Below are 18,224 nucleotides of genomic sequence, written 5' to 3' on the forward strand. Positions count from 1 at the left end.
GCCACCGGTCAGCTGCAGAGTTTCTGGTAGCCACGTGCTGAAAATGGTATACAGTTCTTGCTCACCCACCGTCTCAGGGAGCCCGACCAGCCGCAAGTTGTTCCGGCGGCTCCTATTCTCCTGCTCCTCCAGGGCGGCCTGTAGCTCCCGGGACGTTTTCTTAAGTTCTTCTACTTGGGCAGTCAGGCTGGAGCACGTGTCCTCCTGGTCGGACACCCGCTGCTCGACATCCGTCAAGCGTCGGCTGTGGGAGTCAAACTTCTCATTCATTTCCTCCACAGCCGACTGGATCTTATTAAGTCTGTCCGCCAGCGCCGCCGTAACCGACCGTGTAATGTCCGTTATCCAGTCACCAGCGGGTATGGTAAAAGTGGCCGGCTCCGCCGCCATTTTGGAGGGGGTTAGCGAGGGCTTGTCCCGATTGCTCTTTGCCGATTTTACGGGCATACCCTGTTCCGGCGTGAATGCTCTGCGCTGCTAGTGCCGGGCGGAGAGTAAGTCCCCTTCCTGTGTGCTCGCAGCTCCGGTAGGGGTACAAAAAGCCGATTTTATCGCTGTTTTAAAGTCCGTGGGGCAGGAGCTCTCCTTCCGTGCGTCTGCTTAGACAGGCTGCATCACGTGACCCCCGGAATTTGGAGGTTCTAATTTATCTCCTGTAACACCTCTGTAACAATGTCTAACACACTGGCTGGCTTGAAAAGTCTGCCAATGATCGGGTCATCTCCCTGGTCTAGTGCCACCATGGCCTGCTGACCAATGGCTTCTGCCTTAGCCTCTGAATCCCCAAACATGGAAGGTTCACTCTGTGCAGGAAGAGACAATCTGAGCTCCAAACATCCCAGCCACTTTGACACCAAAAGCCAGCACTCCAAACTGTCTTTTAAGGACCATGTCCATCTTCTCCTTGGGGGCCAAGCATCTTTCGTGCAGCGCCTTTTTCTTGCGGATGCAAACTCAGCATTTGCCACTTCTGGGAAAGTTCTAGATCCCCCAGAGTGGTTCATTTGCAAACCAAGCACTCTTAAGGGATCAGAGGAGGCTGAGCCTGAGGCCCCTGCCCTTCCCCACATGCCCCATGGAACACAGATGATCCTCAGCTGGCCATCCAGCACAAATCTGCCATGCATTGAGGAGTCCATCTAAATGTTTTTAAGCAAAAATAAGTTATTAAGGCAGATAGAGACTTTTAAAGTAAAATCAGGAATCTAAGATGGCTGCCACAAAAGTGATTCTGGTGCCAAAAATGACCTGGGAAAGGCTCAAAAAAATTCAAAGAAGAGGCCCCATTCAGGCCCCCAAAACCTTTAAAATTGCAAATTTCAGCCTGCCTCCCCCCCCCCCCCCCCATTTTCCCCATAGACTGCTTGAGCTGCCATTGCAGACCTGACAAGAATAAAATCTAGAAGCTTGCTTCTTTCAGCTACCAGCCAGCCTCAGATGATGGGCTGAGACCCCCAACCCCCACAGCTCCATGAGCATTGATGGGGGGAGGGAAAAATGAAGCTGGTTCTCACTCTGGCCCTCAGAATCAACTCAGGCTGGCTAGACAGGTACTATGAAAAACAGAGAAGCCAGCTAGCTACAGACTTCTATGCTGAGAGTATGTGTCTCTCAATAAGATGGGAAGTTCTCAGACTGGGAGAAAGTAACTAGTGGTGTACCCCAGGGCTCGGTACTTGGGCCGATCCTTTTTAATATTTATATAAATGACCTGGAAAACGGAACATCCAGTGAGATCATCAAATTTGCAGACGACACAAAACTCTGCCGGGCAATCAGATCGCAGGAGGACAGTGAGGAACTCCAGAGCGATTTGTGTCGGTTAGAAAAATGGGCAGAGAAATGGCAGATGAAGTTCAACATGGAGAATTGCAAGGTAATGCATTTAGGCAGTAAAAATAAGGAATACGAGTACAGAATGTCAGGTGCAACTCTGGGAAAAAGTGAACAGGAAAGGGATCTGGGTGTACTGATAGATAGGACCCTGAAGCCGTCGGCACAATGCGCGGCAGCGGCAAATAAGGCAAATAGAATGTTGGGTATGATAAAGAAAGGAATCTCGAGTAGATCGGAGAAAGTTATAATGCCGCTTTATAGGGCAATGGTCAGACCACACTTGGAATACTGCGTCCAACATTGGTCTCCCTACCTAAAGAAGGATATAAAACTGCTGGAGAGGGTGCAGAGGCGAGCAACTAAACTAGTGAAGGGTATGGAGAAACTGGAATATGAGGATCGACTTAAAACACTGGGATTGTTCTCCCTTGAGAAAAGGAGACTGCGTGGGGATATGATCGAGACCTTCAAAATACTGAAAGGAATCGACAAAATAGAGCAGAGAAGATTATTTACATTGTCCAATTTGACACGGACAAGAGGACATAAAATGAAGCTAAGGGGGGGCAAGTTCAGGACTAATATCAGGAAGTTCTGCTTCACACAGAGAGTGGTTGACATCTGGAATACTCTCCCAGGGGAGATTATTGCGGAATCGACAGTCCTAGGCTTCAAAAGCAAACTAGATGCATATCTCCTTGAGAGAGGCATATAAAGATATGGTTGGATATAAAATAATGTTATATAAATATACGTTGAGGTTTATTTTTCTCCGTTTATTTATGATTTTGTCAACTGTCCTGTTTTTGTTATTTTTGGTGTGAATGAACCCCTATTTTAACTATCTACAACGTATATTTATATAACATTGTTCTTCACAGAATACGATTGTACCTTTACTATATTTGGATATAAAATAAGCCAGGTGTATACCTAGCAGGGCCTCCGCGTGTGCGGATCGCCGGACTTGATGGACCGAAGGTCTGATCCGGAGATGGCGCTTCTTATGTTCTTAAGAGCTGTCCCAGGAGCACTGGAAACTTTTGCAGCACCAAAGCCTCAAAAACTGGAGACAAGAAACCTGAAAAATAAAACAAAAAAGTCAGAGCAAATCGGATGAGAGTGCTCTGAAGAATGGGCTGAGAGTTCTCTATTGGTTGAGGAGTCCTCCTTAAATTGCGAGACTGTAGCTTGCACCTTTTCTCCAAACAAGCTGTCTCCCAAACAGGGCGCATCAGCCAACCTATCATGCAAATCTTCTCCAAGATCCAAAGCTCTGTTCAGAGCGCCTAGCCGCTATGGCTACTCCAGAAGGCTAAATGCTATATCATATGCATCATAGTTAGTCTTGATAAGATGGTAAGTAGACTCTTGAAGGGCAACCAGAAGGGCCAGCATGGCATCTGGGGGAAGCAGAATCCATCTGTTGAAGTACAGAATGTTGAAAATGGTGAATCTGGATTTGGTGCACAATGATTCTAGAAGAAAGCATAGAACCTTGGTATACCCTACACTCAATGGAGTCCAGGAAGTGCACTTAATGGTGATTTAGACATACTGGCCTTCTTAAGAGCCAACTAACTCCACTGAGTGCTGAGACAGCTGTTGAAGGTGGTGACCATCAGTCCTTTTACTGGGGTTTTACAGGAGTGAAGAATGGCATGAAAATCTTTACTGCCCATATGGATCGCTTCTTGATAGAGACTGAACAATGAAGATATCTTCTGCAGAAATTTAGGACAGAATAGTTCTTAAGTTGGAAACACAGACTGGTCCATCTGAATGGACTGACCCGGATCTGGTAGAGGGAGGACTTCCAGAACTGACCAGGTGGTGAAGGTGCCCCTTGAATTGGAGATGAGCAGAGAGGGGTGCAGGACCTCCAAACTAGATCTGGAGTCTCTGAAGAGAGATGAGCCAGGCAGGGTGAACAGTGCTGGGGCTCCAACATTGGAGGAGGCTGAGGAGCCTGTTGTAGTAAAGGTGAACTTTCATGTACCAGCCTCTGAAGCAGAACATTGGAAAGCACCTGGTTAGAGTTTTGGTCCATCTGAATAGTTGGTGGAGATAGGCGCTTTACAGGACTATGGTCCCGAGGGGAAGGTGGGAAGCCCCTGTTTGGCTTTTGAAGAAGATTTTCCCCCTTTAGAAGACATACATGAACTTTTAGAAGTCTCCTGTTTGTGGACAGGAGAGGACCGCGAGGCCAAGATTGAGCCTGTGGGAGCCTTCTCTGAAGCCAGTTTAGCATGTAAATCCACTTCTTGCCCCGCTAGAATGGTGATAATAGATGAAGGCTTTTCCTGTGCTGGCCTACCGATTCTGCTGGTCTTTTCTGAACTCGCAGCATTGGAGGCAGGTCGCTTCCCTCCCCTTGCGGTGTCAAAACTGGGCCCTGGGGGAGGGAACAGCGTTGATTTCTTCATTACTGCGGCCTGAGACATGCTGGCGTGAGAATTGTTATCTATCGTGGTCTTGTCAGTGCTGAAACAAAAGGTTTCCCCCTGGTCTTAGTGCCTACTTTATGAGAAAGCAGCGTTTCGGAAAGAGAAGGCTGTCGAGAGAAGACGCTATTGGCTGTTAGTTGTGAACTAATTGAAATAATGAAAGCTTCAAAAAGCTGAAAAATAATATTAACTTTTTTTTTTTTTGTAGTAGAAAAAAAAGTTTCCCGAGAGATAATATCTCTGTGAGGAGAGAGCTCACAACCTGTCAGGAGCAGTAAGAAAAAACACTGACAGGCTAAGGGAGGGGCGGTGAGTATACTGGGTTCCTGCACATGCCCAGAAAGTTCTTAAAAGTTTAATTAGCTAGGGGAGAGCTCCGGCATAGGCTCAGCCTGCGGACTTCACTTGCAAGTGTGCCTGTATTTCCCCTGTTTGTCAATGGAGAACACCCTGACCGCCTTTCCTGATAAGAAAGACTAACTCCTTCAGCACCAAACTAATGGCTCTCAATTCCAGGCGATTTATAAACCACTTGCACTCCAACAGGGACCATTTGCCCTGAAGAGGGTGACCGTAGCAGTGGGCTCCCCAGCCACTCAGGCTGGCGTTGGTTGTGAGGGTCAACCATGAGGTGATTCTGAAAGGGATGTTCCTCGTTAAGGCATTCCCCTCGAACTACCAACATAAGCTGTGCTTTTCCTTCCTTGTCCAGGTGAGCTGCGACTGTAGCAAGTGCCTTTGCACCTGGAGGGAAGAGAGTCCTGGAGTGAACGCATATGTGCTCTTGCCCAGGGGGCAACTTCCAGGGAGGCCACCATTGAGCCCAGCACCTACAGGTAATGTCAGGCTGTGGATCTCGGTAATGCTAAGATCTCCGAGATCTGTCTCCTAAACTTCTATTTGTGTGCTTTGGAAAAAAACACACAGCCATGCACCGTGTCAAAACAGACTCCTAGATATTCCAGGCACTGAGTCAGCCGTAGCTAACTTTTCTGGAAGTTGATTATCCAGCCAAGTCTCTGGAGGAAATTACAGCATTCTTGCCTTCCTGTTGTGAGGGGGCTCTTGATTAGCCAATCACCCAGGAAAGAATGCACCTGAATGCTCATCCTGTGGAGGTGAGCCACTACCACCACCATCACCTTGGTAAATGTGCTCAGGGCTATAGCAATCCAAAAGCAGAGCCACAAACTGAAGTGTTGCTGGAGAACATGGAACTTTAGATATTTCCTGTGACCCGGAAAGATGAGAATGTGAAGGTATGCCTCCGTTAAATCCAGGCAGGCTAGACATTCCCCCAGAGCCACCACCGTGTTGACTGAGTGGATCACCTCTATACCGAAGTGGGGGAACTCTTAGTGCCTCGTTTACAGCCTTCAGGTCCAATATAAGCCTCCAATCTTCTGTGCCTTTCTTAGGCACTATGAAGTATATATATGGAGTATCTGCCAGAGCCAGTCTCTTCTTTGGGAACTGGTTCTATGCCATCATTATGGCTTTCTGCTGGCTGAGCCACCGCAGGAACCAGAGAATTGTTGGCACCTGTAGTTGCCAAATCTCTATCTTGACCCCAGGAAGAGCTTCTGGGAAGAGGAACCGGAGGACAACTGGCAGGATCTTCGAGAGGAATGAAAATTGCTCTGTTGCCCTCAGCAGAACGATGAACTCTGTTATCTGGAAAGAATTTGGGATGGCATTCCACCACGCTGGCCATTTGCAAAAAAAAGCATCTGACCCTTAAAGGGTAATTTGCTGAGAGTAGCCTTAGAAGCTGAATCACCTGCCCACTGCCTGATCCAGATCATCTGGCAGGCAGAGACGGCCTAAGCCGAAACTCTGCTTATGACTCTAAATGTCATAAAGAGCATCCACCATATAATCCACTTCTTCCATAATCATGTGGGGACAGGCATCCCCCAGCTCTGAAGGACTATACTGCAATCTGGTATGACAGGCATTTGCAACAAAGGAGGCAGGTGCTGCCACTTTGACACCAAAAGCCAGCACTCCAAACTGTCTTTTAAGGAACATGTCCATCTTATGATCCTGTGTGCCCTTTGGCATCACTCCTCCTTCACTAGGAATGAAGGTACACTTAGTCACTTGCACCACTGCGGAATCCACTTTTGGCTGCAAAAACAACTGTTGAAAATCTGGAGCCATCATTAGAGAGCCTTCAGGAGATTCCTATTCGTCAGTGACCAAGGAAGTGATGTCCGGATGTGCTGAAGAAAGGTAGTCTGCCCATTAATGCTGCTCATAACGGAACACTGGGAGGTGGAGGGTTGTTGTTGTTGGATATCCAACTCACAGAGGGTGTCAGAAATGACATGTGAAATGGGAAGCAGACTTGAAAAGATAACACACTGAGGGATCATCACCACGATCAATAGCCACCACAGCCTCCTAACCTCCGGTCACTTGAAAGGGACCCCAAATCATCCAGGGATGCAGTGGATCCTTGCAATAATAAAGGCATGGAAAGAAACTTCCAGTCCTCCAAGTTATGCTCCAACTAGTCACCAACACTTGGAAACGGCCTGTTCCATGGGGGAGAAGACTACTTGGGATATGAATCCCCTTGTATCAGAGCTGATGCATTCACAGGCAGCACAGCACTTCCCGGAACTGTTAAATGGGCTTTCTACAGGAGACTGGAAAAAAAATTAAAAATCAGAGAATCTCTGAACAGGGGTGGCAGGGCCTGCTCCCCTTCCATGTGCTTGTGTTTCGCCCCCTTGCTGTATGCAGCCTCTAGATGTGATCTTTTCTAGCGCTCTGAACAGGCTGAGTCCAAAGCTCCAGCCCCTTTCATCCTGAGCCCCACGGCACGTGGAACACAACCATTCCTCAGTGGGCAAATCTGCAAAAAAAATGGATGAATTAGGGCTAGATTGGCCAAGGGAATTTTTTGCAGATGATCCCTAGGCAAGTTAGATTGTACCTGTTAGACACCGTTTGGCCTTATAGCTGATTATATTATTGATCACTTTAAATTTACTGACAGAAAACAGTTTTCTCTGAATTTTAGATTATTTACATTTCCTATTGTAAAAGGTTGCATATACATAAAATTTTTCCTTAAAATTTTATTTTTTCCAAGTTGGATCATGGGATAGACCCTTTTCTGTCCTAATAATACTCTAGCTCCTATCTTTCATTTAGAAAAATGCTAAAAAACTACTTATTCTTCTGAATATGATTATAATACTCTGTGCTTGTACAGTCTCTAGGATTGTTGTTAACCGCGTTGAACTGTTATGTTATGAGGCAGGAAAAAGCACTTGGGGGAAAAAAAAAAATCACTAAAAATCCAAGATGGCTGCCGCCAGAAAAATAGCGCCAAACACGGCCCATGGAAGCTTACCTGAAAAAGAAAAAATGGCAAAAAAGGGGTTTTGGAGGTGGGGGGGGGGGGGGAACTAACTAACTCCAGAAACCCTCAAATCTGCCTTTTTCAGACCTTCCTCCACCCCCAATTTTCCCCATAGGGAATAAAGGGAGTATTCACTCTGACTTCTAGTGCCTGTCAGCTTGCAGAAGCCTGCCTACAGGGAAAGGATTTCTGCCTCAAAAAGTTCTAGGAACAAGTCCACCGCTGGAAATCTGGCTGCCGGTCAGGTGGATCCCGACCAAGTACTCTGACCCCTGAAAATCCACACGGCACGTTGGGGGAGAAAATTCAGGGCTGGCTTCCCAATACTGAGAGAGTTGTTACACAGGGGTTCCATAGCCTGTGCTCAAGCCCCTGATGAATCAGCAGGCGAGCAAGCTACCAGGGAAACGAATCACAAGCTCCTGATGGGACACAAAAGTAGGCTGGCTCCGCAGATCTTGCAGGTCTGTGCCCTTTCCTTGGTGGAGTAAACCCAAAAAGGGAACCTCTAAGCACTGAAGCTACGCAGGAAAAAAAAAGAAACTGATGACAAAAATACCCAAAAATAATAAAAAGAAAGCAGAGCAAATCAACACACACCTCAGTTTGCTTTCAGAAAGAAAAACTCAAGGGGGGAGCTGTTCTCCATTACTGAAGGAGAGGATTTGAGAGTTTTGAGTAAAACACCCTTCTGCAAAGTTCGCAACAACAGGGAAGCAACAGCTACAGTACAGAAACCTAGGTCTCTGGCAACAGAATTTTTATTATGAATGTAACTTTCTATGAGAACTACTTTGATTCAATATGATAAACTGTTTATAACTACAGTAATGAACTGAAGATCCCTCCAACTGGCACAACGATCACTATACAAATCTATGTTCCTCATTCAGTCCCGTTAGGATCATGTGTTCATATCTTAACAGCAAATACTTCTCCTCAAGGTATAATGGTTCACTTTCTAACAGTCAAATATTATGCAATTTGCACAGGAACAAATGAAAACTAGTCACAAATATTAAGTTAATCCAAACAAAAGGTACCATGGACAACTTGTTTACTTACTTTTATAACATGGAAACTAAGTCAGAATGCAAAAACAAAATATATATATATATCCCCCCCCGAAACAAATGAGTGACAACTTTTGGACGCTGTTTCCACCATCTTCACCCCAAATCTGATCCTCTCCCATTTTAAGTGACTCCTCTCCCTATAGTTTAACATTAATGGTGTAAAACTGCACAAGGAAGTTAGATATAACCTTGTGAAAGGCATCTTACCCGCTCCATGGCATCCTGGTTGTATGACAAATAGTACAGGCACATAGAAACTCCTGTGGCAGACATTGAGGGACGTGGGATTTCCAGCAGCTTTTGCACTCCTCCATGGGCCACAAACTCTGCTGCAAATTTATTGTGGAGCAGCAACGATGCTAAGTGCTGAAGACAAATAAAAGAAGACATAAACAGAGAAGACCAGAAAGTCAGTCACATTTCTCACTTTGATTAATTACAAACATTTTTGCCCATCTACTATAAACACTTGATTTCGGCTTTCTTGTTAGATTACATTACATTAGGGATTTCTATTCCGCCATTACCTTGCGGTTCAAGGCGGCTTACAAAAGATTAATAACCAAGGGTTACAATATTAGAACGATTGATTTACCAGAGAGGTAAATAGTAGATCTGTTGACATTTCTCGGGTTGTTAAGAGTAAGGCGGCTTACAAAAGATTTAAAAGGGGGTAACAATGGAAGCACAATTGTCATTACTAGTGAAGTAAATAGTAGATCATTAGTCAATTTTAGAGTTATTAAGAGTATGTGAAGTTAGGGCTGCTTCAGGAATTTCTTGAAAAGTATAGTTTTTAGTTCTTTTCTGAATGTCTTGTAGTCTGGGGTGGTCATCAGAAGGTTGGAGATCTGGTTGTCCAGTCTTGCGGTTTGAGTGGCTAGGAGGCCGTCGTGTAGTTTTGATCGCTTTACTTCTTTGATCGGGGGAGGTATGAATGGGGAGTGCGTTTTTCTGTGTCTAGTTGTGGATGCTTGGATGAGGCGGTTGTTCAGATAGGATGGGCTGTCTCCGTTTAGGGTTTTAAATAACATGCAGTAGAATTTAAATTGTATTCTTTCTTGGATTGGTAGCCAATGTGAGTTGATGTAAGCTTCTGTGATATGGTCATGTTTTCTCAATGAGTAGATGAGTCTCAAAGCTGTATTTTAGATATGGGCTAGAAGGGAAGCTTCCTCCAAGGACATACTCTTGAGAGCTGCAATTGTACAAAACAAGCTGATCTTTGCAGCAAACACCATCAGCCTGTAGGTTGGGGCAAATCACCCCCATGACTTGCCCAATATTTCATACGGGAATTTGAGTCCAGGCCTTATGCTCTGAGGCACAAGTTCATAAAAAGTAGGTAAAAGGAGATTATGTACTTACCCTGGTAAGATCTTTTCCAGTAGACAGGTGAGACATTCTAGACCAGAGTACCCACACTTTTTTGGCTTGTGAGCTACTTTTAAAATGACCAATGGCTTGAGACTGATGCTCCGGACTATTCCCTATGGCGATGCCGGATGATTACTCTCCTGATGTGGGAACGGAGGGATGTGACAGATCTGTCATCTCTTCCAGGTCGTATCTTTCAGCACACCTGGGAACCATTTTGGACTACCATGACTCCTCTGGCTCGCAGCCGCTTGCTTAACTGTTGAATCTTTTGTCTAGTGTTTTCTCTTGCTATGCCTGTTTCTTTTGGATTTACCTTTGTATTATTTCTTTGGATGGAGGACCCGGGGTGGGGAGGGGAGCTTGGTGGGTTAGTTTTGGGGTGGGGGGATTGGGATTTATGGGGACTGGGTTTCTCCTGAAAGGAAAAAAAGTTGAGCTGTTTTGCTAATTGTATTGATGCTGTTTTTGCTTGCTCAATAAAAATATATTTGACTATAAAATGACCAAGTCAAAATGATCTACTAATAATAAAAATGCTAAACATATATTTATTTATATACCGTGGTTCTCCGAAAATAAGCCCTACCTAGTGCATTTTTTTGGGCTCAAAATTAATATACGACACTGTCTTATTTTCAGGGTAGGCCTTATTTTTTTAATGATCATCTCTCTTTTCCTCTACTTCACCCCAATTCTTCCTCTTTCCTTTCTCTCCCCAGCATCTTTCCTCCCTTTTCACCCATCCTCTTGTGCCTTCCCTCTGCAGCATCTTTCTATCCTTCCCTCCCTCTCCTCCCTCATGCAGCAGAACCTTGCACAGTTTCTATTCCTTCCTTCTGTGCAACCGAACCCCTGCTGACCCTCCAATCCTTTCCCGCCCATCCGAACCCCGCCGACCTCGAGATCTACATACCTCCCTCCATCAGCAGCACTCTCAACAGGCTGCTTCGGGGCCTTACGTGCGCTGTATTACTTATGACATCATCAGTAAATCAGCAAAAGGAATGCCCCGGCGAGAGAAGGCTGTGAAGCAGCCTGTTTAGAGGGCTGCTGATGCTGTCTTTGGAGGGAGGTATGCAAGTTTCGCGGTTGGCGGGGTTCGGATGATGAGACGGAAGGATGGGAGAGTCAGTGGGGGTTCGATTGCGCAGTGGTGGGGGGTGACTGGCAGGAGCGATTGCTCAAGGGTACTGGTGCACATAAAGGATAGATGCGATCGACTTGCGTTGCCTTTGCGATCGACTGGTAGATCGCGATTGAAGTGCTGGGCACCCCTGTTCTAGCCCATAGAGTTATTTCCTACTACTCCCATGGCGCGCAGAAGAAATCCATCACAGGTTTTTCTCTCTGCCTCTCGTGTACTTCACAGGCTAGTTTAGTGCCCTCTAGCAGTCAGTACCCAAGCATAGAGAGACACACTCATCTGTGAAGTAGAGGCATCTGTAACGACAGGTTAAACTATTGTTCTGCTCAAACAATCACACACTACCGTTAACCTCCAAAAGAGGCGTCAAAGGAGTTCAGAACTACCCCCACAACACGTCATACATATGTACTAACTCTTATTAACCTCAAAGGGTTGATCAGTCTCCAAGAAACAGATTGGATAAGCAGAAGGAAACTGGAATCCGAAACAGGCACAGCAAGAACAGGGCAGGTGTCTAGAATGTCTCAGCTATCTACTGGAAAAGATCTTCAAAAAGGTCATAGAAGCTATCCGCCATATAGGCCATCCTAGTCCACAAAGCTGAGGAAAAAGTGTTCGTAGCCGAGCTAGACAGGCGTGTGCCACAAAAGATATAGGCACCGCAGTTCCAATGGCCAAATAGCTGGTTCAAAACTTTTTGTAGAACCACATCCACCTGGTTGTCTTGCATAGCTTTCAACACAACTGTCCCGTCACTAGGGAGAGAGTTGCACCGGGTCAGCTGAGCCATCAGGGAAGATCCTTTGGGCTGCCACAAAGCTGCGGACACTCCAGTGCCTGAGGATGCAAGCTAGATAAAGCCAGAGCTTTCCGTAAAGGACCCTCAAGAGTCAAACTGCTCCTGAACTATGAACTCGTATATGGATGCCAGGAAAAGTCACAGATTGCAAACAAATGTTGCACAGCAAGGGAGAAAAAGTTGAAGAAATGAAAGGAGCAGGTTGGTAAAGATGCAGCAACGAGATCCGACAGCGCCTCAAACTTAAATAAGTGCCTGATAGTCGGATCTTCTCTAGGATCGGGAGAGCCAAAGGGATTCATGAATCCAGCATTTAAGGCCAGATTCCCAAATCCGGGAAGTGTAGCACTGTCTAAAAAGAATCAGGAAGGTCCAGAACCAGCCGCTGGGACCCCGGACACAGTTGGGGAAAGAGAAAAAGACGGTACAGACGGAGGTACAGGACCTACCACCTCCCCCCCTCGGCCACTCAGCCGCTGAGATATGTAGCAGGGGGAACAGAAAGCACACAGCAACGTCAAGAGAGGAATAGAACAGGCTTTAAACTAAGAGAAAGGGGAAAGCCGACAGTCGACCTAGCGTCGATGATTCGGAAGAAGGTATCCCGTGAAGATACTAAGGGGAAAAAAGGCAGGGAAGAAACAAGAGACAAATTACAGGAGTCAACTAACCCAGAAGAGGAGGTTAGAAAGATTGTAGCAAAAGAGAAGACACCAAAGACTGAAGCACAGGGAAAAGAAATGAAGACGACAAAATGCCAGGATCTAAACTGCATATATACTAATGCAAGGAGTTTAAGAAACAAAATGGGGGAGCTAGAAGCCATGGCCAATGCAGAGGACATAGACATCATTGGAATCTCTGAAACGTGGTGGAATGAGGAAAACAAATGGGATACAGCACTGCCGGGGTACAAGCTCTATCGCCGGGATAGGTCAGGTCAGAAAGGAGGAGGAATAGCCCTATACGTAAAAGAAAGCATACAATCGACAAGAATGGACACAGCGGAGATGATCAACAAACTGGAATCGCTATGGGTTAAAATACCGGGTAGGAAAGGGCATGAAATAAAGATGGGCCTATACTATCGTCCACCCGGGCAAACCGGAGATAGCGATAAAGAAATGGATGCCGAGATGAAGCGAGAATGCAAAAGTGGTTACACAGTTGTTATGGGAGACTTCAACTATCCTGGGATAGACTGGAGTCTTGGAAGCTCAAGATGCGCTAGGGAGACAGAATTCCTGGAGGCTATACAAGATTGCTTCATGGAGCAGCTTGTTAGAGAACCGACGAGAGGAAATGCCACTCTGGATTTAATCCTAAATGGACTAAGGGGACCTGCAAAGGAAGTGGAAGTAGTGGGACCGTTGGGAAACAGTGATCATAATATGATCAAGTTCAAGGTTGAAGTAGGCATACCGAACGGAAAGAGAACCATAGCGACATCTTTCAACTTCAGGAAAGGAAACTATGAAGCAATGAGGGAAATGGTAAGGAAGAAACTTAGGAACACTTCCAAAAAATGGCAAACAGTAGAACATGCCTGGTCTTTTTTCAAAGACACAGTGAGCGAGGCACAAAATCTGCACATCCCCAGATTCAGAAAGGGGTGCAAAAAGGGTCGAACAAAAGACCCAGTATGGATGACTAAAATAGTGAAGGAAGCGATAGGCAATAAGAAAAATTCATTCAGGGAATGGAAAAAGGACAAAACTGAAGGGAACCAGAAGGAGCACAGGAAGTATCAAAAAGAATGTCACCGTGTGGTTCGAAAAGCCAAAAGAGAGTATGAAGAGAGGCTAGCCAGGGAGGCACGAAATTTCAAACCGTTCTTCAGATATGTTAAAGGGAAACAGCCAGCTAGGGAGGAGGTAGGACCGCTGGACGAAGGAGACAGGAAGGGAGCGGTGAAGGAGGAGAAAGAAGTCGCAGAAAGACTCAACATGTTCTTCTCGTCTGTATTTACAAACGAAGACACAACCAACATACCGGAACCTGAACAAATATTCAATGGAAATCAAGCAGAAAAATTAACATCCATGGAAGTGAGCCTTGATGATGTACACAGGCAGATAGAAAAACTTAAAACTGACAAATCCCCGGGTCCGGACGGAATCCATCCCAGGGTTCTGAACGAATTAAAGGAGGAGATAGCGGAACTACTGCAGCAAATTTGCAACCTATCCTTGAAAACAGGCATGATCCCGGAGGATTGGAAGATAGCCAATGTCACGCCCATCTTTAAAAAGGGATCAAGAGGTGACCCGGGAAACTACAGACCAGTGAGTTTGACTTCGGTTCCGGGGAAACTGACAGAAGCACTGGTTAAAGAACACATCGATGAACATCTGGAAAGAAACGAACTTTTGAAAACAACCCAACATGGTTTCTGCAGGGGGAGATCGTGCCTAACGAACTTATTGCACTTCTTCGAAGGAATTAACAAACGGATGGACAGAGGAGACCCCATAGACATCATATACCTTGATTTCCAAAAAGCCTTTGACAAGGTGCCTCACGAACGTCTACTCCGGAAACTGAAGAACCATGGAGTGGACGGAGACGTACATAGATGGATCAGAAACTGGTTGGCGGGTAGGAAACAGAGGGTAGGGGTGAAGGGCCACTACTCGGACTGGATGGGGGTCACGAGTGGTGTTCCGCAGGGCTCGGTGCTCGGGCCGCTGCTATTTAATATATTCATAAATGATCTAGAAACAGGCACGAAGTGTGAGATAATAAAATTTGCGGACGATACAAAACTATTTAGTGGAGCTGGGACTAAAGAGGAATGCGAAGAATTGCAAAGGGACTTGAACAAATTGGGGGAATGGCCGGCGAGATGGCAGATGAAGTTCAACGTTGAGAAATGTAAAGTATTGCATGTTGGAAACAGAAACCCGAGGTACAACTATACGATGGGAGGGATATTATTGAATGAGAGCAACCAAGAAAGGGACTTGGGGGTAATGGTGGACATGACAATGAAGCCGACGGCACAGTGCGCAACAGCCGCTAAGAAAGCAAATAGAATGCTAGGCATAATCAAGAAGGGTATTACAACAAGGACAAAAGAAGTTATCCTGCCATTGTATCGGGCGATGGTGCGCCCGCATCTGGAATACTGCGTCCAATATTGGTCTCCGTACCTTAGGAAGGATATGGCGTTACTCGAGAGGGTTCAGAGGAGAGCGACACGCTTGATAAAAGGGATGGAAAACCTCTCATACGCTGAGAGATTGGAGAAACTGGGTCTCTTTTCCCTGGAGAAGAGGAGACTTAGAGGGGATATGATAGAGACTTATAAGATCATGAAGGGCATAGAGAGAGTAGAGAAGGACAGATTCTTCAAACTTTCGAAAAATAAAAGAACAAGAGGACACTTGGAAAAGTTGAAAGGGGACAGATTTAAAACGAATGCTAGGAAGTTCTTCTTTACCCAACGAGTGGTGGACACCTGGAATGCGCTTCCAGAGGGAGTAATAGGGCAGAGTACAGTACAGGGGTTTAAGAAAGGATTGGACAATTTCCTGCTGGAAAAGGGGATAGAGGGGTATAAATAGAGGATTACTGCACAGGTCCTGGACCTGTTGGGCCGCCGCGTGAGCGGACTGTTGGGCATGATGGACCTCAGGTCTGACCCAGCAGAGGCATTGCTTATGTTCTTATGACTCCTGAAATAAAATACGGACCCACAAAATCTCATAAATTCTGAGAAGGTATCTGGACCCTGAGGCAGAGTCACCCTTAGATGACTAATAATTGTGCTTCTTAGGCTGTGGAGAATCTGTCACGCAGCGAAGAGACAAAGCGGTAGAACCAAGCCCTAAAAATAAATGCGGCCACCCCAATGGGCTAGCTGAGCGTGTAATCACCTGCTTCTGTGAAGGGAAGGCCAAATCAGTAGTTACTCCCCCCCCCCCCGACTATGCCATGCGGTACGTGGCACAAAACACTCTAAATGTGGCAATTTTTCCACAAATTTGGTATGAATTCACACAAGGAGACCCTAAGGACTCCATTCCAACAGTTTTCCTGGCAAAATTTTGAATTTTTGCAGAAGCAGAGAAAAGTTGAAAAAAAGATCGTTAAAAATTCAAAATGGCTGATGGACCCGAATTTGCTTCAAAAACATGCCAAAAACATTTTTCAAACTTTAAAAATTACATAAATACTACATTTCAGGTGGGGGAAAATAGAGGAACATTAGAAAATCTTCAAAATCCCTCAAAATTAACTTTTAAGAGATCAATTTTTGGGCCTGTCAGCTCTGTACTCACGGTTACCATACACAGAGAGCCTGCAACTGCTTCCAGCCTTTTCAATGGGTGGTATAAAATTCATTGCCAAACTGCTGGAAATTCATCCTTTAAGCTGATCTTAGGGCTGCTAGTCAAACTCCCCCGTCTGGCTATGCTTCCATCCCTGCAGACCACCGGATGAGCATCTGGACGGGCAGAGGCATGAAAATATAGCAAGCGTGCTGTGGAACACTGCTGAGCCCACTAAGCAAGCTACACAGTCTGCGCTCGCCCCCCCCCCCCCCCCCCCCCACCACCATGCTTAACAGGGAGTGAGACTAGGTTAGGGACGGCCCTGAGTTCCAATGAAGACTAAGCAGACTGGCTAACAGGTACCCCGAAGGGATCGGTCTGTCAGCTACAGACCGAAGTCTGTGAATTCTCGAGCAGGCAGAGCTTCAACTCCAAGTGAAACGTGAAAATACCCACGAAAGGGACGAAACGTCAAATTCAAATAATAAAACGGGGAGAGCAGAATCTACACAACTGCAGCCACGCATACAGAAGACTGCTAGAGGGCGCTAAACTAGCCTGTGAAGTACACTAGAGGCAGAGTGAAAAACCTGTAATGGATTTCTTCTGCAGACCATGGGAAATAACCCTATGGTCTAGAACAGTGATTCCCAACCCTGTCCTGGGGGAACCTCAGCCAGTCAGGTTTTCAAGATATCCCTAATGAATATATACGAGAGAGATTTGCATACCTGTCACTTCCATTATTTCCAAATCTCTTTCATGCATATTCATTAGGGATATTTTGAAAACCCGACTGGCTGGGGGTCCCCCGAGACAGGGTTGGGAACCACTAGTCTAGAATGTCTTACCTATTGCACTGGAATAGAATAAGGAACATTTTTTGGTACATCAAAGTAATAAAAGGGAGTGAAAGAAAATTAAAGCAGAGATGCAATCCTACTGCATATCAGTGTCTTCAATAATGATCATTTGAGTCCTGGAGGTCAGTCCTCACTCAAATCAGGGCACTCAGCACCAGAGTGACCGAGTAGTATAATAAAGTGTTTTTATAATTTGAGATGGGGCTGAAGGAGAGCAGTAGGATAGGTTATTAAAAGGAGAGAGACAGTGGCCAAGGAGAGAGAAAGAAAGACAGAAAGAAAGAAAGACAGACAGACAGACAGAAAGTCGATGAAGCTGTCCGCGCAATGTGCGGCGGCAGTGAAAAGGGCAAACAGAATGCTAAGAATGATTAAGAAGGGTATCACGAACAGATCGAAGGTTATCATGCCGCTGTACCGGGCCATGGTACGCCCTCACCTGGAATACTGCATCCAGCACTGGTCACCATACATGAGAACACGGTACTACTCAAAAGGGTCCAGAGAAGAGCGACTAAAATGGTTAAGGGGCTGGAGAAGTTGCCTTACAGCGAGAGATTAGAGAACCTGGGCCTCTTCTCCCTTGAAAAGAGGAGACAGAGGGGACATGATCGAAACATTCAAGATAATGAAAGGAATAGACTTAGTAGATAGACAGGTTGTTCACCCTCTCCAAGGTAGAGAGAACGAGAGGGCACTCTCTAAAGTTGAAAGGGGATAGATTCCGTACAAACGTAAGGAAGTTCTTCTTCATCCAGAGAGTGGTAGAAAACTAGAACGCTCTTCTGGAGGCTGTTACAGGAGAAAACACCCTCCAGGGATTCAAGACAAAGTTAGACAAGTTCCTGCTGAATCAGAACGTACGCAGGTAAGGCTAATCTCAGTTAGGGCAATGGTCTTTGACCTAAGGGCCGCCGTGTGAGCGGACTGCTGGGCAAGATGGACCACTGGTCTGACCCAGCAGCGGAAATTCTTATATTCAGGTCAGCACTGACTCCTCCCCCCCTGAACCTGTTGCAGGTC

At 45.9% G+C, this 18,224-nt stretch overlaps 1 protein-coding gene across 1 annotated transcript in view; it reads right to left on the reverse strand.

Moving 5' to 3' along the window:
• Positions 1-18,224, reverse strand: part of DCAF1 (DDB1 and CUL4 associated factor 1) — a 237,396-nt gene that overhangs the window by 130,490 nt on the left and 88,682 nt on the right. The window contains exon 9 of the mRNA XM_033926631.1: positions 8,943-9,101. Within this exon, the coding sequence (XP_033782522.1) occupies positions 8,943-9,101 (159 nt within the window). The remainder of the gene's footprint in view (positions 1-8,942; positions 9,102-18,224) is intronic.

Source organism: Geotrypetes seraphini, chromosome 17 (assembly GCF_902459505.1).
Source record: "Geotrypetes seraphini chromosome 17, aGeoSer1.1, whole genome shotgun sequence".
Classification (NCBI taxonomy): domain Eukaryota; kingdom Metazoa; phylum Chordata; class Amphibia; order Gymnophiona; family Dermophiidae; genus Geotrypetes; species Geotrypetes seraphini.